The following is a 21,026-nucleotide window of genomic DNA, read 5'->3' as shown; positions in this document are numbered from 1 at the left end:
AGAGAAAACAAACAGTGATGGTACGACCCAAGGAAACACAGGTGGCTTCGACCTCCATGGGTGTGTCGAGTGGCAAAAGACAGGGTGGACACATGTTGATCAACCAACAATGCCCACTGCACTCATTCATCACACACCTGACATTTCTGTACAAAGAAAACTGCTGAAAGGTGACTGTATCAGGCAGGTTACAGAAATGTTTCCTGTGAGGAAAGACATACAGGATGGTAGGAAGCAATCAGTATTTTGATGTCATCCAGATTAGAATGCAAACCTTGACAGTTCCATTGTATCAAGGTAGCCATTTTTATTTATGTGTAGGCGAACTGGGTGGAGAGCCCTCTTTTACGATCACGTCTTTTTTCTTTATTGTCTTTATTCGAGGGAGGTCTACTGACCTCTATGGATCCTGCCTGGGTCGATTAGATAGGTATTTGCTGTTGGAAGAGAATTCCAGCGACTGAAGACGTGAACAAATGATTGTTTTGCATCTTGAGGTGGGAGAAGAAGATGTACTAGAGGAAATGTTTGAACCCGGAACCAAAGGAAGTGGATCTTGGGGTTCAATGGAATGTATGTTAGGGACAGAAATGGGTGTTGAAGTTGATTCATTAATGTTTTTAACCATGGAGGTCAAAAGACTTTTCATTTGGTTTGAAAACAATTCTTTTGGAGGCACAAAGAGATCGTCTGCACTCCCACTGTAGTAGTGGAACGAAATGCAGCAGCATACGTCCGAGATGAAGTAGTGGACAGCAACTTTCGAGCCTCAGGGTAAGTAATGTTTTGAATCGTTTTCAAACGCTGCACCTCTTTTTCTTCCAACCATTTAGGGCAAGAACGAAAGTAAGACGGGTGAGAGCCATTGAAATTGATGCAATGAGGGTCCTTTTCACACTCACAGACATCGTGGTCTTTGCCACTACAATGAGCACACGTCAAGGAACCACAACATGATGTCTTCGAGTGACTAAACCACTGACACCGGAAACATCTGAAATGGTTTATAATGTATGGACATACCTTGCAATTAAGATAACTTGCCTTGATGGTGGCAGGTGGATGTGGTGGTGTAAATGTCAGAATGAGTGGAGATACACCTCTCTGCAGAAATTCCTTGAGTGGAGAAACCAGCGAGAATCTCTGACTCGGGGATGTTCTTCAAATCCCTCTCAACAATAACTCTTCGTGACGAATTCAAAGTAGCATGAGATGTAACCTCAATAGATATACCCTCAATCGCCTTTGAATGCAAGAGGAGTTCACTGTGTTATGTGGATGTTTCCACCAATGTCACTGGAGCGAAGCGTTTTAACTAACTTTGGAGAGCCACCAACTCCCTCTTGTCCCTTCTGAATAAAAAAGTCATTTGTCCTAAAGAGAATGCAATATAAGAAAATGAAGTGCAGGTGTTACAAATGTTGAAGACTGCTGCTAAGAATCTTCAACACGTGGTCACTTACCTATGGACTGTTTTTTTTCACTATTTTATTTACGTTTTTATTTGGGGAGATCCATAATAAAGAAAGAATGTTTTGATGCCCACTTACCCCACCCACCATGGAGCCCTTCTAAGGAACACACTACAATGCTAAACAAGGACACTGCAGCAACGTCAGGGTTCGTGAACACTATACCCAAACACCAGCACCAGATATAATGTCCCCAACACCTGTTGAGAACATCCAACACTGGGACTTGGTTGACTCTAGCCCAAGTTGACCACTTGATTGACCCTAGGTGGGCCACCCCAATGTCGCGCGTCTACAGGAATTCAAGGCCAGAGTGGTGTGTTAGGGTTGGATCCCTCAACCGCCAGGTTCCTCTCTTCCCCTTCACGGGTCGCCACGCAAGACAAACTAGCGAGCGGATGTTTAGATCCCAGAGGAGGTAACCTGAAAGAACAGACCCTTTTCTGGGAGGTCTCCCTCACCACGCACAGGAATTCACGAGGGGGGGAGGGATTAATATAACAAGCCTACGTATTATGGTGAACATTTTACTCGTATCATCCAGGAAACGTTTAGAGCGAAGTACAACTTTCTGAACAAAAGTTTTAAACTTGTGGCATGAAGCAACATATTTAAACGGGATTGTAACTATATACATTCTAGAATAAATTATAAACCTGATAAAGATGTCCGAAAATAAAGCTGTTATATCCCCTTTCTAACTAAACTGTCATTGTTAATTTTGTGGACTGTATTGATTCTGACAAGTCTTTGATCGATATGAAGAAGGCAACCGTAATATTTTAATGTCTAGACTTGTTTCATTCCTGGTTCGGATTGTTTGTCTTCCACCAATACAAACAATACATAACAAAGATCATGTTTGTTGTTAAACACAAAGATGCGAAATGGGTTATCTGTTCCACCGCAGATATCGAAAGCCGGTTTTTAACGTTATAAACCCTACGAGTTACTGCTGAGCCACAGAGGGCGGACAGTACTATTCGTCTAATGAAAAAGTATTTTTTAAATCAGTTAATTAACTCGGCTACACTTTAGTTCTGTAAATAATCACGTGTGTGTTTCGAACACACACGTGAACTCTAGTGTCACGATACTCTCGCAGATCAAAGTTCACAAAAACACCTTCATTCTTCCGTATATTTTGATCACATAACTAGGTCATTTTTTCTGTAACATATAGACAGAGACATTATTTGTAACTGCGATTTCGACTCTAGTGACCAAAATATGAGCTCAAGTAACTGCAAACTAATCCCGATGACCATACAAAGATCCACAACTTGAAAAAGTTTCGTTGTACAATACTGATTACAACTTTTAATAGTAAGTGTCAGGTTCTACTGGAAAACGGTTACTTTGTAGTTAAGCACAATAATGAAGTAAATGACTACAGTGAAGGCAGACTGTCAACAACACCCATAGTTACAATAATGAAGTAAATGACTACAGTGAAGGCAGACAGTCAACAACACCCATAGTTACAATAATGAACTGAAAAATTAGAGTGAAGACAGACAGATAACAACACCCATAGTTACAATAATGAACTGAAAAATTAGAGTGAAGACAGACAGATAACAACACCCATAGTTACAATAATGAAGTGAAAGACTAGAGTGAAGACAGACAGATAACAACACCCACAGTTACAACACTGAAGTGAAAGACTAAAGACAGACAGATAACAACACCCACAGTTACAATAATGAACTGAAAGACTAGAGAGAAGACAGACAGATAACAACACCCACAGTTACAATACTGAAGTGAAAGACTAAAAACAGACAGATAACAACACCCACAGTTACAATACTTAAGTGAAAGACTAAAGACAGACAGATAACAACACCCACAGTTACAATATTGAAGTAAATGACTACAGTGAAGGCAGACAGTCAACAACACCCATAGTTACAATATTGAAGTGAAAGACTAGAGTGAAGACAGATTACAACACCCATAATTACAATATTGAAGTGAAAGACTAGAGTGAAGACAGACAGTTAACACCCATAGTTACAATATTGAACTGAAAGACTAGAGTGAAGACAGACAGTTAACACCCATAGTTACAATATTGAACTGAAAGACTAGAGTGAAGACAGTCAACAACACCCATAGTTACAATATTGAACTGAAAGACTAGAGTGAAGACAGTCAACACCCATAGTTACAATATTGAACTGAAAGACTAGAGTGAAGACAGACAGATAACAGCACCCACAGTTACAATAATGAAGTGAAAGACTAGAGTGAAGACAGACAGATAACAGCACCCACAGTTACAATAATGAAGTGAAAGACTAGAGTGAAGACAGACAATCAACAACACCCATAGTTACAATAATGAACTGAAAGACTAGAGTGAAGACAGACAATGAACACACCATAGTTACAATATTGAAGTGAAAGACTAGAGTGAAGACAGACAGATAACAACACTCATAATTACAATAATGTAATAGCGATTGACATATACTAAAAGACTAGAGTGAAGGCAGACAGATAACAGTATCCACAGTTACGTTTCTTTTGCCCGAACAGTAGAATTTAACTGTCACTTTTATATCACACCCAAAGCCTAAAGTAAAGGGCTTTCAACAAGGCGTCCATTCATCAACAGTTCCAGCACGATAAACACTCAGCCACGCCTGGCCTCAAAGTAATCATTATTCTCCAACATCATACGTCTTTGATACGTTTGAATTAAATCTATACATAAATAATTTCAATGGATACTCATGCCAAAAAAACAAACTCTTCAGATATGTGTGTTTTGATCACTGATTCATGCCACGCTCGATACTAAAACAATTTATCTTGTCCTGGGTTATCGCATTACGTTAACAATAAAATCATTTCCATAATTAATGCGAAGATTAATAATACTATTTATGTTAGAATGTAAAAACACAGGACGTTCTCGTCAAGAACGTATTATTAACAACAACAAGGGAAAGCAACACGAAATCAAGAGAAGAAATGTTTAATTAAAAACTGCACTGTTTGAATTAGATCCGTTTTGAATGTTTATGCATATTGAAAATTGAACGTTGCCCTGAACACGAAAACCTATACACGGAAACGTTATCTAGCAATACAAGCTTCCCGCCCGTCCACAACGGAGTGACTTTATCACACCACCAGTTTCCTGGGTAACAAAAGCTATGTTGCCATTTAACAATAATAATATAATTGTACTGTAGTCAGACTTTCGAAGAAAACCTTATAAACGGAAATCGGAAAAAATGTTTACTAACAACAAACAAGAATATGTTTCCTGCGTCCCTATACTTTCACTTATTCATACAGTTAGGCTTAAAAATATTTCCATTCAAATACTAAAGAACTACAAAATATTCTCATAATACTTGAAACTATTAATATGTACTGAAGTCTTGCGTAAGTTAATCGTGTGAGACATTTTCTTATATGATTTATGTCGTGTATCAATGTTCACATATGATTAACATTCGCAACATTCTAGAAGTCGAGATGTTTTACTACCCCACCTGAAAATTACTTTTGAAGTTTATATTTTTTCTAGAACTGATCTATGACTGACACAAAGAAATCTTTATCACTCTTTAGAAGATATCTAACGCCGATTCAACACAAGACAGATACATCGCTTTGAGGCAACAGGTCAAAGACACCTTCCGTCTACTCGACAGGATACATCTCGTAACTTATTTGCAAGTAGACCGGTCGTTTCTGGTAACTGAAAATCCATGCGCTGTTTTCAACGTGTATTTATTGGTTTTATTTTTACGGGATTATACGAGTGAATATCCGTTTCCACTCCATAAATGGGTTGGACTTCAGGACAAGTCCTCGAGTAATCTGAAGTGGGTTTACGTGTACATCAAATCGTCTTATTTTAAGATTCGATGCTTCAAACAGGTGTTAATATAGAACTGCTACCGTTTCATGAAATGTAAACGTTTACAGATAAACCTACAGATCAAAGTCCGCTCACTGCTTCAGATTTGTGTTTTGGCTTAAACAAACTACAGTATGTTACAATGTGTGTGCAAAGAAAATGATAGTACAATAAATACGGTTAAAGTATGTACTTATTCTTCTAAAGCTTTCCTGACGACGTCACAAATAATTGTTTAAAAAATATTTATTTTCTCTTAACCATACTTGTCTTTTTTTCCTTCAAAATTCCGAACATACGTTTCCATTATATTGTAGATAAGTGTTAGTTTTATGTGTGCACAGCTCCAAAATGAACTGTTTGCTCATCGCAAGAATTGAATCCCGAATTATACCATGATATGACCTACAGCTTACCGCTGAGCTAGTACCTGAGGGAGAGGGGGAGGAAACAGAAGAAACCAGATAAGGCATGCTGACCTCGTGCACAACGTGAGAAACTATCGCTAATGTACTCGTGTCAACAATACGTGACGTCACACACGTGCATATCGAGCCTTTACCAGTAATCTCTTGAATAAAATAACACGTTCGAGACAGTATGCAAGTCGAGTATGCCATACTTATACTTGATGTTGCATGTAGTAACACACGCAAAACGTGCATGCACATCTTGTTAGGTCACTGAAATGTGACCTTTTATTAAATCACAAATTTATCTATAAGCTTAGCTTATGCACCGCATGGAAATAAATACACCGAGAAAATATCTGCCCATTCAATACTGCAATCAGAAAATTTTCTTTCAAACAGCTTCCTAAGAAAATAACAATATGTACAGAAGTTATTTTAGCACAACAATAATGACTAACATTCAACTTTCTACCCTTTGGCTTTATAAATAATCCAAGTTAACATGGACAGTTAGTTCTACAGCCTTTGAAATAAGTTGGTCAAACTAAGTCCTTTGAAACAACCATATGTTTTGTCTGACTTACAATTAAACTAATAAATCGTGTGAAAATCTTGACAGGCACAATGAGAGAAACAAAGTGAACAACACTTATTACTTAGTTTTTTTGCATATAAGGGTACATCCATGTGCAGTACCTGTGGTACAACATGGATACTTTACATGTCACATTAAGTACAGTTTAGTATACCACAACAGGTAAAGTAATGTGAACATTTCTCATAATACCACTAGTTTTGGAGGTACTCATTCATATACTAGTGCACTCTATAACCAATCACTTTTGGGTAGTAAAACTTCTTTCTTCAGGGGATGTAAGGTTTATTGAAATGTGATTAAAATATTTTTTTAACCTATGTGATTTTTAAGTATCAATAAAGTTTGGCCTTAACTAATGAAGATGCTAGCAAATGGTCATTAGTTTGTGTCTGAACTAATAAATTTGTTACTAATGAAAAACATTATTTTATAATATTAACTGTAATGGTATTATAATTAATTATTTAATGTATTAAATGTTAATAACTATGTATATATCTTTTTCTCATGTATAATTCTTCTGTATCGTGTTGTGTTTTTAGATGTTCTTGAATGTCAAAACTAAGTACAATCCCATCTAACAGTATTTTTATATATTTCACAACATTTTAAAGATGCTTGTGTTGTGCAGAAACTGGTGTATTTATGCCACAGTGCTTGGATTGACAAGGTAAACAATTCCCCATTAATGACAGCCACTCTATACTATAAAAACTATTTTATTCTTATGAGATGCAGTATAAATGCCAAATGCCAGCAAAGCATTAGAACTGAGTAACCATAACATTTGAATTAATCACTCTCAGGTTAAGATGAGAAAATGCTTGCAGTCCAGGTGATTTTTCACTGCAACCTATTTAACACAGTATTTCCAACTATGCTTCCAGCAAAACTACACTATGAAGATCAGATGGTGGAAGTTCATGAATTAATTGTCTTGGCAACCAACCACAAAAGCTACAGTAGGAGTTTTGCTATCCTTATTTCCAAAGACATAGCCTGGGCATAACATGTAGTTTGGATGGAGGTCACAAAGCGATGTGTGAAAGCATCTTATTAATCACGATTACAGTACCCTTATGTACTCAAAATCTTACACTAAAATGACTGAAATACGTGCGTCACAGACAATGGGAATATTGATACTTCATAATGTGAGCCTGCAAATAGTCATTATGATATTCGCACTAGAAAATTTTTAATTTTACCTTCTTGCTTCTAATACCTAAAACTGCAGCCATATCCAGCTCTCTATAAATTTGATAACATTTATTTTGGGCCCTAATAATATAAATATTGCTAATGAAAGAAAAATTCATATATACAAACTTAACTACAGTATTTCATACAATAAAAGGCTTTTGTGCACATGATAAAATATATAATACAAAGTTATTAACACATTATTTTGATACATGAACAAATTAAACAGCTAATGTCTAATGAACATGGACTTGGGAACTGTAATGACAAAGAACCTTAAGCCTACATGAAACAATGGTTTGGACTTTAAAACCATGATGACAAAAAACCTTAAGACTACTATGAACAATGAACAGCATTTTTCTGCACACAAGATATGTACTAAACATTTTCAGTTCAACTTGTCTATAATTTATATACATCTTATTAAATCCACAAAAGCAACTGATATCATCAAAGTCATTTGATCAAAACATTTTCAAGAGTAAGCCATGAGTGAATCAAAATAATCTAAGATAGAAAACTAAAACCAGCCTAGAAGTTGTTGTACTTTAGTAGTGTAACGTTTGTCAACACGATTATAATCACAGCTGGAAAAACATAAGAAAACAAACACTTAAATTCAAGTTTAACGATATAACACCACAAAAATTTTGCAATATGTAATCTACACTTTTATCACCAGTATGTTTCCTGAGTCGAAAAATGTTTCACACATCTGTATTTTTGTAATGAAAACCTTTCATTTCAAACATGTACAGTTGCCTTCTTCAAACTGCATGGTAAAATAATACTTAGATTACCTTCACACATGATTCACAGTCTTACACTGAGAAGTTTGAAGGTTTTGCAGTTTTTCTCTCATTTGTTTAAATATCATACAGTTTAAATGTTATAAGCTCTTACCATAGAAACTGAAAGACATCAGTGAATAATTATCACATGCATGTTGAGACAACAGATTCAAAATCAAACGGTATATGAGAAGGTAACGTACTACAACAAAAATACAATCAGCTATTTCTAACTGGGTTTATGCTCTATAGCACATGTATCACAGCATTATAACAGTTATGTATTGCAAAGGATTAGACACAACATTCATGTAGAGCAAAAAATTAAAGTTAAAATTCAATCACCATACCAGTAAAATCAAACATTAGTTTTTTTACTTCACTTATCATACTATTTCCCCTTATCAGTTCTGGTAAATATCATCCATTGTACACAACTTGTTTACGGATGAGTTTTCAATGGTACGACTAGCAGAGGGAACAACAATGTTGTCAGGTTCCTAGCTTTAAGTGTACAAAAGCACCTTATACAGATATATAGCAGGTGCAAATGAGAATTTCCATTTGATATTATAAACGCACACTTGTATTTTAAAAATGTACAGCATGCAATACCTTTGTTTTTTTAACCAATGACCTGGTTCTAAGAAGACTTAAATTCTCTATATTTATTTGGCATCTGTTCTTTATGTCTTATAAGTCAAAACTGTGTAAGGAGAATTTAAATAGGTTACTAATTACAGCCAAAAAAATTTGAACCTAACCTTTATAGTTACAAGTTATTTTACAATGTTGTTGTTGTTTCTTATATCATGCATGTTAAAATTATTCATAAAGCTGTACATTTACACAACAAAAGAGGAAGTAAAACCTGCAGTATCATGCCAGTACAGTGCACACACATACCAGTAGTAAGTTGTGTTAAGAAGTTAGACAGACATATATACTTTGTGTTTTCTCAAACTTAGAACAATAATTTAGACTAATATTTCATGGGTAGATTAGTTTAGAGATTGTTGTTACTGCTTGTAAAGGAACATCACCTTAAAACAGACCGTGTTTCCTCCTTATGTTTGTGGATATCAATAATATGTAAAAATCCACTAAACTTTCTTCTTTCAGGTTTTACTTTTACCCATTGAAACTTCTCTCCATTTTAGTTTTATGTTATTAACTGTATCTGGTTTTCCTATTTAACTTATAACTGTTTCCAGTTTTCCATATTATTTATAATATCACAAACAGTACCTTTACACTCACAACAACAAAAGTGCCAATTGACAAAAATAACTTGGAAACACTATTTATTCTGAGGACTTATAAGCAAGATAATAGTAGTAATAAGTAACCTGCTATATCCAGTACCAACAAAACCTTTTGTTCAACACCAGGACTCATCAGGGATATGACAGACTAACTGGTTGTCGAGATGTTGCTTGTATCATTAGTTGTACAATCAACAACTGTTATTTGTGAACTAGATTAAGTGTAATTACTCTACAGATTTTATCCAAGTCACATAAGAATCAGAATAATTACTGGTAACAATTAACAATATAATTATTTACCAAAGTAGAAATTCAAAAGAAACTGAGCATTGTTCTATAAAACTATTGATAAAAGTAAACAGATTTTTGTTGTGAAAAACGTAACTTATTTCATAGTACACACATGTGTGAGAGCATACTGCATGTTAAGGTGTGATACTACAACACTATCATGTATGCCAACATTATTGGACCTACTTTTAGCTGTGATCACAAACAAAAAAACCATATTCTGGGAAAAAGAAAACAAGCAGTGTGTATTTTTAAAATTTCAACATAACAGGATGAATTGAAAATACTTGAAGGAAAAGTTCAAAACACTGTTTAGAAAAGACGCCATTTAATATGCAAACAATCCTAAAGAGGCCAAATCAGTACATAAAAACACTATTGTTTAATTTAAAAAAAAACACAACCTTCATAATGGCTATAAAAAACAAGTTTGAGTTAGAACTTCAAAAGCAGATGAACTGAAGAGATGTCAGAATCAGAGATAGCTAACCAATTAAATACAACAGTTTTCAAAATTAGGACAAAGTCCACAGAAAAAAACAGAGAGAGAAAAAGTTCCATTGTAAGTGCATTGATCAAGACAACATTACAATAAATGTTACAGTGTGACCTGAAAACAATGTTCTATACAAAGACATACTCAATAGATATGAACATGGTACAAAGGATCAATCCTCATGAGGATAAGGAGAAAAAGCATACATTAGGTGTTTGAATTGATTTAATGTTTTTTGGTGAAATTGAACCTCACAAAACATCTTTGTCATGTTGAACATGTACAGTATTCAACATTTCTACCAAGTCAAAATCAAAAGAAACTTAAAACTGTTTTATGCTTCAATTTGCACCAAAATAGTCCTAACAGTTTCGCTGTCAAACATTAATATTTTGAGATAATGTAAACCTAATCTTTCCTGTTTTGTTCAATACAGTGTAGTGTTAAGGTATGTTAAATTATTGTAAATTTTCAGAAGTATTGAATTATTTACTCTGGTACTAAAATACACAATAAAACCAAGCACACGTCACTTACACTACACATGGTGTTGATAGAGTATATGTTAGGTTCTGATTTTCATGTAAACAGATGTTTTATCAATTAAACCTATACAGTGCAAAAACTACTAGTTAAGGAGTTATCTATCTTTCTTTAATAAATATTTCATACATGAAAGAAGGCCAGTATTTTGCAGAACAACTAGGAAATATGTGCACAGATAATCCCACACATTCAAACCTAAAATGCAAACCTTTATTACAAATTTCATATTTGCCTTAATTTGTTACAGTAATCCATTAAATTCAATTATAACTGAATTTTCAAATTAGATAATGTGAGGTAATTGTATTATTAAATATTCCTCTTGTCTATAAACAGTTTTATTTGTATATGCAATCTTAATATTTGTGTTATTAACAGAAAACAATAATTATGAAATAGAAGAAAAATATCATGTTTAGTTTTTTTATTATGATAGCTTTTTCTCCCCCTGCTGTCACATGTGACGTTTCATAAATTACCATGGATCTTATAAAGGCTTTGTTGTAGGTTGTTGCTTATTTTAAGAGTTGGATAATCACCCGAAGTGGAAATGAAAAAAACTGAGATCTAAGAACATGTAAATATCCATTAGATTCAATAAAAATTGAAAGAAACAAATGTTTACACCACTGTCCGATTACTCTGCTATATGTGTTTATTGAATAAATTGTTACTAAACTTCGTATGTGTTCTTATGGCCGTCCTGGTGAATGACAGAGAATCAATGTATGATTCTGACTTCTCTATGTCTTCCCTTATGGGTACATCAACAAGTAAAAATATGAATAAGTGACAAGAAGTTATTCAAGACTCATGCGCTAATATCACAAGAAAACATTACACTAGCATAAGAATCAGTGATAATAACAGAAAACATTACAATAAGAATCAACACAGTTAAAAAGGACCATTTAAGTGACATAAGTACCACCAAAATTACACAAAGTCATTGAGTTAATATTGAAACTCATACAATGAGGAAAAGTATATTTACCATACACAAAGATAAAGTAACAATCAGGAAGATATTATACAAGAAATAGAAAGACTCTCAACTGGTGAAAAAATACTCATTATTATAACAAAAATGTAAAACCCATCGAGAAAATAATAAAATAAGCAAAGTGGCATAAGACAAACAAATGTTAAAGGTCATTCATATGCCAAAAAACTACTGAATATCCAGAGAGAGAAACAAAAAGGATGACACGAGAAATTAGTTTGAAATACTTACAAAATTTGCAAGACAACAAAAAAACTTTATATAAACAAAAGAACCAAGAATGTAATAAAACACAATTCAGTAAGAAGTATAGAAATAGCAGAATAAGACAGACTCAACTGTTGTGAGATCAAAAAATGACCACAAAAATAGTCAACGAACAAAACAGCCATAAAGAAAATGTCACTCAATACAGATATAAAAAGACAATCATGACAATATCTCATATTTTGAAGATAACAGGATGAGAGAACACAAGTTGGGCTTAAATTATGGAATCAGTTGCTGTCAACAGTACCACAGGCTGACACGTTAAAAAAGTTTAAGGGGAACTGGTGATTTTTCTAGAATATCAAGGACTGGTTTAAATTGTAAACTGTTTGATGACTAGTTGAGTAAAAGCAATCTTCAAGGCCTAAATGGTCTCTTGTTTTCTACGGGTTAAATATAATTATGTGTACAAATATAATACACTTATTAAGATGTTTATTGTTAATTAAAACAAGCTCACCAATACTGCAAATGATAAAAAAGTATGACAACCAAGGCTGTGCATTAATAAATATTTCACTATATCTTATTTAATAAACTTCTCTTCTTAGGACAACTAAAACATTTTTATCAACTACTGAGCACAGCTAAAAAACCCAATAAACTATATTACAAATAAAATACATGCATACAAGTTATTTTTTTGTATAGGATATGTATATGTTATTGCATGAAATTAGTGCTTTTTGTAGTAGTACAGTCTAGAAACTATATATCACAGTTTCCAAAGCTAAACAATATTATGAAAACAAAAGCTGAAAGTTTAAGAGCAAAATGAAACATAAAAAAACACTTCTTACCCAGAGCTCAGCTCCCCAATTCACGTTTAAATCCATTTAGAATTACTTCACTCTTTAATATTTAATATAAAAAAATCTCCACTCAACAGTCTGTAAAGTCTTAAATCACCATTCTTACGATGATCGGAACAGCACAAAAGCAAAAACCTTTTGTATTCAGCTTAATAGAAATAACAGCCTTTACCTGTAAAACAATGAACAATTCTGCAAATTATTACTTATGGATGTATTAAGTTTTATTTACACTATTAGTATTACAATACTTTTAAAGTGCCGACATTTTGATGATACAAAAATGAACGTCTTTAATTAAAGCACAATTTAATAAGCACACACAAAAACTAAGTTTATAATGTTCACTCAACTATGAAAAATATTGCTATTGTACAGCAAATTGTTATTAATAATAGTTATACTTGTGCACACCTTATATAAGTAGATCAGGTAAGCCTAAAGCTAAACTTGTAATGTTACTGCTATCACTTAACTGCTTGCGTTAAAAAGTGGTAACGTTCCCAGTAGAGTTATAATATTCACTTACATCTAGAATTAATACTGGTATTATAGAATATTTGTAGACTACAGAAATATTTAAGTAAATATTGGCAAAAAAAAAAGAGGCTCAGATTAAATATTTATATTAATATCAATATTATAATTACCGCTTTTTTGTCACAAAAAGAAACTGCCACTAAAAAAATGTAACAAATATTACAACACTTAACAATTGTTACTTAATTTACTTTTCTGTTTTCATTATTCCAGTAGGCCCATGACATAAGTTTTACGCTAGTGCCATCTATCGTACTGAAAATGATAAGTACATAGAAAAAGAAAAAACAAATAACAAATGTTATACCTATTAGTTTTTAAAGGTGAATTTTACAAAAAAAAAGAAAACTTTGCAGTCAAAAGAACTACTCATACTGATTAATTTTGCAGGTTCACATTTTTTATAAAAAGTATGTGCTAATAAATGAAACACAGAACTTGGTGCAGAAAGAGGTTTTCCGAGTGGCAATCCGAACGTTTTAGTTTTTACGTTTGCCGCTATGAAAAGTACTGTGACGTAATAGTTGCCAAACAAACCGCCAACGCCAGTGCGTTGTATGTAAATAAACATGGCCAGTGCATACGGAGAAACAGAGGTGGAGTCTGTTTTGACTTTGTGTTCTGAACAGTGTCGAGTAGTGCCATATCAATTCGAACCTACTGTGAACGAACCTAGAACAGTTACTTTTGACACAGATCTGACAAGTTCTAGTCAGAATCAGCACCTTCATCATCACTCATATGAACATCATCAGTATGATTAGCATCTGTCACTTGTGAAACAGAGAACTTCTTAGCAGCAGGTGATGATTGTGCAAAATTCAGTGAAAGAATTACATATATATGAACAATGTACTGTTTACCAGCAATAGTTTATAATAAATAACAAAAATAATATTAACAAGACTATTCTGACTATTGAATATTGTTAAATAATGAATGAAAATTTCATATTCATATTCAAACTAACTTACCAGTACCACAAGCAAAATCTATTGTTGGAAGATTTTCTGTCTGAGTAGCTACAGTCTTCAAGCCAAATAGGAATACTTGTACACCTCTGGAAACAGAATACCAGCCAGTCTGTGTCCTTTATGGAATACTTGGGATAGGCTAAAACAATAGGTTTTTATTTAGGTACTGAAATAATAGCATTCTTTCACGGTTAGAGTCAAATTAATGTAAATAAAATTATACATCAATTATTCCAACTTATGAATGTTTAATTTAACAATCACAATCTACTTACAAGAGTCTGAACACTCTGAAATGAGTCAGCTCTAGAGTCTTGGCAGTCATCATCAGGGAAGGGCTGAATCACAACTTCCTCTACAGAAGTAGGCACTGTGTCATCAGCAGCACTTTCCTCTTAAAGCTGAAGATATAAGATTATGTATTAAAACAACGTGCTTTATGAGGTTTATGAGATTTACATTTAATATGACAATGTCAAAGTACTGTGTTGAGATTAATTTTATTATGATGAGTTATGGAAATATGTTATGTAGTTTATATTTGATTTTTTACAAGTGAAGAATTTTTTTAAACACATAACATGTACTTGATTACTTCGACATGTTCAAGACATAGTCTTATTTCAATTTATTTTGAAATGTTAAATTTAAAAAATGGAATTCTTCAAACTTTTCCATATTTAAAAACGATACAAAAACATCTACAGAATGATCTACCAGCTTTTAAATTTGGAATATACTCTATTTGGGATAGATTTGTCCACTGTCTAGACTAGGAAATCAAGGTTTCACTGACTTTCAGGTACCACAAATGCAAAACACGCTCATGAATGTGAAATGTGTATGTCTAGTTACATTCTTCGAAAACTTGTACTTTTTTAAATTATTATATTATACTAGTTATTGTTTATCGCTTTATACTGCACACATATCTTTAAGTTTGTTCTTTTCGTGATGGCAAGGGATAGCTTCAAAGGGGTGGAACCTGTACGCTGCAGGCTGAAATCAGTCTTCAGCTCTACACGAGGAAAGATGGTGGGGACGATCTTGTCTACTGCCGATGGTTTTTTCAGTATCAACCTGCCTGGCTTGAAACCTACGGAATCTAAAACGGTGGGATCCGACACAAAACATGAGCATTCAAAGTGATCTTGACAAAGCTTTTCATGGTGTGAAGGTGTCCAGTTCTTCCTGTTGACCATCCGCACCACTGTCGCCACCTTGCCGATTCCTTCTCCTTGCACGGAAACGAAAAGAAGTTTTTGCCCTATGCCGAACCGTTTTTACAACCGTAAGCATGGCAGTAAACCATGTTATCATAAAACAAACATAAATTAGTAATATCATGACAAAAAATAGTCTCGCAAAGTATGCAATCCGAAAAAAGCACCGATAGATTTACATAAAACACCAGCACTGAAAGGAACAAAATGGTCGGCGCGCAACGAAGCGTGTTTGACAAGTATTACGTCATAGTTGTAAAACGTCACGAAAACAGCCGAATGACCGAGAGGAACTCGAGTTTGAGAACCCGTATATTTTGTTTCATTTTTTAGTTAAAAACTAAAGTGTTTAAAAATTTGCCAACCACACAGGAATTATAACTAACCAAAGTACAGTTTCTAAGGCAATTATTAAATTTGTTGAAAATTCACCTTTAATGCTTTGCTAATTTTAAGTTTTCAAGTCGTACCTTTTAGACATATATGCGTGTACATTTACAATTTATTTTGGGAAATAGAACGCTTAGATGTTATGCAGCAATAATTTAAAATGTTTAGAAAGCAAATGCACAAATTAGGCAAATGGCTAAGTTTGGTTTGAATTTCGCTCAATGTTACTCGAAGGCTATATGCGCTATCCGTCCTTAATTTGGCAGTGTAAGACAAGAGGAAAGGCAGCTAGTCATCACCATCCACCGGCAAATCTTGGGCTACTCTGTTATCAACGAATAGTGGGATTGACCGTTACGTTATAAGGCCCCCATGGCTGAAAGGACGATCATGTTTGGTATGAAGATGATTCGAACCCGCGACCCTCAGATTACGAGTTGTGTGCCTCAACCTCTTGGCCATGCCAGGCATAGAGAGTCAAGTAACAATATGTATAATTTGTTAAATTATTTGGGATATTTTTATTTTATATAACAGACAGTTAGCTAAAAAAAGTTGCTCAAAATGTTAAATTTATTATTTCTTCAAAAATAATATTTTGCTTTGATTGATAATTTTATGATACTTTAGATCAATGGTTCTTAACCTTGTTGGAAGTACTGAACCCCGTAAGTTTCGTACTTGCATTCACTGAACCCTTCGTAATTGGAAAAATAAAATATGATTTTTTCAAATATTTTATTAGTGCACAAAAGGAACCATGCATCAGTTGCACACAACATCACTGTGTTCAAAAAACAAAGCCAACAAAACATGAATTTCACGCAAAAACTAAAACATAACTCAATGAATATTTACTGCAAATCAATGTGACTTTTTCTGTTGCCTTTCAGAGACAAGTTCAGAAATGCGCGGCTTCACCTTGGCAAGTGCCACTCTCATATCATTTTCGCAACAAAATCTGTTCCTTTTCTTCGTTTTTATGTCTACCATTCTCGAAAAGGATTGCTCGCAAAGATACGTTGTAACAAACGGTATGAGTATCCCAAGGGCTTTCTTAGCAATAAGAGGGTACGCTACGATTTCATTACACCAAAACGTTGAGAGCGTTGTTGTTCTGAAAAGTTGCTGTTAAACCTGGCTCTGCTGAAGTTCAATGATTTCGTCGAGGTATTCATCATTGACATCTGCTGTAACAACACTAAATGTGAACGACTGTCTCACCCATGCTGGATATGACTCTCTGGTGGGGAAGTATCCGTCGAGAGACTTTGCAAGCTCATCTAAGTACATGACAATTGCTTGCTTCAGTTCCCCGGGTACAGAAATGTCTCCGATTTTAGGCACATCTTCGATCTTACTTACACAGTCGTCCAGTAGGGGAAAGTTTGCGAAGTTATCATTCTCTGTTCGTCATTTTCATAACGGTAGGGTTTTTTGAAAAGCCTTCGGATTTTCTTCCGCTTCGATGATGTTGACTCCACCGCCCTGCATCTGTTGATTGAGATGATTGAGAGCATTGAAGATATCGGCCATGTACGCCAAAATGAGAATGAACTCAGATTTTTCGAAGCAATCTGCATGACAATGTTGGTGCTCTCAAAAAACATGGCTAATTCCACACGCATGGCAAAAATACGATTCAGCACCTTTCCCCGGGATAACCACAGAACGTTAGAATGGTACAGAAGTACCTCGAATTCAAAGCCCATTTCATTACACAGTTCTTTGAAGATGCGGTGCTTCAGGGCACTATTTCGCACAAAGTTCACACATTCCACGACAATTTTTAATACTTCTGCCAGATTTGAAGGAAAGGTTTTTGTTGCCAACGCATGCCTATGCAGAACACAATGCGTTACAATGATGTGTGGTGCATCGGCTTTCATCAGCGCACCAAAACCAGAGTTTCGTCCCAGCCTGACTGGAGCTCCGTCCGAACAAACTGCAGAAACCATATCCCACGAAAGATCGTTGTCTCTGAAGAAATCATCCACAAGTTTCTTCACGTCAGCTGCCTTAGTTGTTGTTGTAAGAGGCTTACAAAATAAAAAATCATCTTTTATCTCGTCGTTCTTCACATAGCGCACGAATACAACAAGTTGGCTTAGACTGGAAACGTCGGTCGTCTCGTCGAGTTGAAGGCTGAATTTTGCTGGGCTTGAAATCAGATCTGCAACTACTTGAGCCAAGATGTCATCGCTCATGTCATCTATTCTGCTGATGATGATGCCATTTGAAAGAGGAATTTGGGATAACTTATTTTCAGCAGCTTTTCTCAGCATGATATTCGCCATCTTCAACACAGCTGGTTTAACGAGTGCTTCACCAATGGTGTGTGGTTTGCCCTGCTTTGCGATCAAGTGCACAACTTCGTACGATGCTGTTAGGATCGGTTTGTCGATGGTCTACAAAGCTGAGAACAGGCAAAGCAAAGTAGCCTTTTCATCTATCTGGCTCTTTTTACCTTGAATTCAGCAAGCGTTGTGTTCTTGTATTTCCCATCTGCATGCAGCTTTAGGGAGTGTTCTCTTAGTTTTGCCGGTGCTAGACTAGAATTGCTCAACTTGACATTGCAAATCATGCATTGAGGACGCTGACTCCCATCATGTTCCGTTATACACGTGAATTCATATTGCACGTATTTGTCTGACCACTTTCTGTTTTTACTCGACATAGTTAGTATGAAGGGATTGAAAGATTAGGGAAAAAAATCACAAATGACACACGATTACTATAGTCACAAGTCGACTGCTAAGCGCACGAAGTTCCCTGCAGCACAGATATTAAGGCCAAGTGATGTGACGTGATCGGCCGCAGCCAATGATGGCCAAGTGGAGCGTGACGTCACGAATCATACGAGTGGGGTGAACGGAACGGACACACACACAGTGTGTGTGTCTTGACGTCCACAGAACCCCTGAGACTGACTCTATAAGCGAAGAACATTTGTTACTTTTATGATGTAACCCAAAAGAATCAGTTCCACGATTGAGTAAGCTACGACATTCGACAGACAACAGTTAATATAACGAACAGTAGCGTCTAAAACATTCATAAAAATATGACTGATTCTAATTTTTCATAGATTCATGCCTAAAAGGAGCCTCACTTTAAATAATTTGGCCCAATTACTTTAAATACTAAATCTCATTGTGCGATCTAGATGTTTGATATAAACACTGAAACTGTTGTTTGTGGATTTTCAATACATACACCAATATTTTAACAATTCAAGAATTTATATTCATCTAGCGGTACTACTTTTCAATATAGGTATGTCAGCTGTAAAGCAGAAAAACAGTCAATAGATAATATTAAGATCAAAATCAACAATGTGTTTTTATAAGTGGTATTAGATGGGGACATTCGAATCTTATAATTCCAAACTTTACCTTCATCAGTATATTTCCCTGAACTTTTAATTAAGAGTACGTTTGTATATATCACATAATGGCTTAGCGGTTAGTGCACTCGGTCTGTGAAATTGAGAACTCTTAATTAGCGTATAATTGTCACTAAAATGTGATTCGCATTCTGTGGCCATGGCTGTGCTACAAGAGGCCTAGCATGGCTTAGTGGCTAGGGCGCTCGACTCGCACTCTGAGGGTCGAGGGTTCGAACTTATCACACCAAACATGAGGTGAGGGTCTTATAACGAGACAGTCAACCCTATTAGTCGTTGGTAAAAAAGTAGCCCGAGAGTTGGCGATGGATGGTAAAGCCAGCTAGCCTTTGTGCAGCTTTGGGCGGAATTCAAAACTAAGAATCAAACAAAGGTATAAGAATGAAGGTCAAATCCCACTATCGGTTCGAACATAAATAATCCTAGGGTGAGCGTTTAATGTTGATGACTGATAGCTAACTCTAATATCAAACTGATTAGCGGGAAGGGTACTACTTTACACCAATAATAAGTTATGGTTGATATAGATACATACATATATATTAAAATAATGGTAATTTCATCAACATTTCAGTAATATAAAACGAGACCGAATGTAACAAATCCTTGCCATGATTCAGTCAACCTTATTTCAAATAGCTCTGGAAATTAACTTTTATTGTTATTACCTTTGTTGAAACTAATTTAGGTTATCTCATGTACAATAATATTGTAGAGTGCATTCGTTTTATTAAAAATACAATTAGCAAAATTAATTTGTCTATAATTTCTTTATTTATATTTCAACTCTATGAAATATTTCTGGAAACTTTTAAAATATAAAATAGAAAGTTTTTAGAAGTGACATAAAAATAAATAAATATAAGAAATCGTGATAATATTCATTATTTACAAGCAAATCAGCTAGCTCTTATAAACGTTAAAATTTTGCGCTCGATCCTTGAGGCGGACAAAGCCATTGTGTAGCCTTACCTTTAAACAACAACAACAATAAAAGCAGTTCAAAAGCTAATTTTTCTTTATGTAAATATACAATTTGTGAATAGATGACGCTTGAAATAATAGTTTGTATTAAAATAAAATTTACGTAGTCCTTTATTTTTTAAATGCCACCAAAGTTAAATAGGGGAGTTTTGCTTCAGTGTAGAAGTTGAAGTTCTAAACATATTTTAAAATGGAAACAATACGCGAAGGTACAGTTGTCTTAGCTTTGATGTGTTACAATACAAGAGTGTATCAATACTCTATCACATTGCTTATCATAGTTTCTTTAGTCATTTTGGAAACGAAATGTTAGAATTTTAAAATAAAAGACCAGAGGAAAAGCAGGTGCTCAAAATCATACACCATGAGTTCTTGGAAATTGAATAATTGGATTAGATTGTCACCCATATAATGCACCATAACCACAGAGTTCGGGGCGCGTACTTGTTGCAACGGA

At 34.7% G+C, this 21,026-nt stretch overlaps 1 protein-coding gene across 3 annotated transcripts in view; it reads right to left on the bottom strand.

Moving 5' to 3' along the window:
- Positions 1 to 13,600, bottom strand: part of LOC143225716 (formin-binding protein 1-like) — a 42,452-nt gene extending 28,852 nt beyond the window's left edge. Inside the window, exons 1-2 of one of the 3 annotated variants that reach the window (XM_076455616.1) lie at positions 13,582 to 13,600; positions 13,041 to 13,224 (exon numbers count right to left, since the gene is read on the bottom strand). In XM_076455616.1, coding sequence (XP_076311731.1) covers positions 13,041 to 13,076 — 36 coding nt within the window. In that variant the 5' untranslated portion in view covers positions 13,077 to 13,224; positions 13,582 to 13,600. Of the gene's footprint in view, positions 1 to 13,040; positions 13,225 to 13,466 lie in introns of all 3 variants that reach the window. The other 2 variants (XM_076455607.1, XM_076455631.1) reach the window with 2 other exon arrangements.
- Between the last annotated feature and the right edge of the window lie 7,426 nt (positions 13,601 to 21,026).

The sequence above is a fragment of the Tachypleus tridentatus genome, chromosome 1 (assembly GCF_004210375.1).
Source record: "Tachypleus tridentatus isolate NWPU-2018 chromosome 1, ASM421037v1, whole genome shotgun sequence".
Lineage (NCBI taxonomy): Eukaryota > Metazoa > Arthropoda > Merostomata > Xiphosura > Limulidae > Tachypleus > Tachypleus tridentatus.
Note: the sequence above shows the minus strand (reverse complement) of the source record. Positions and strands in the feature narration are given on the sequence as shown.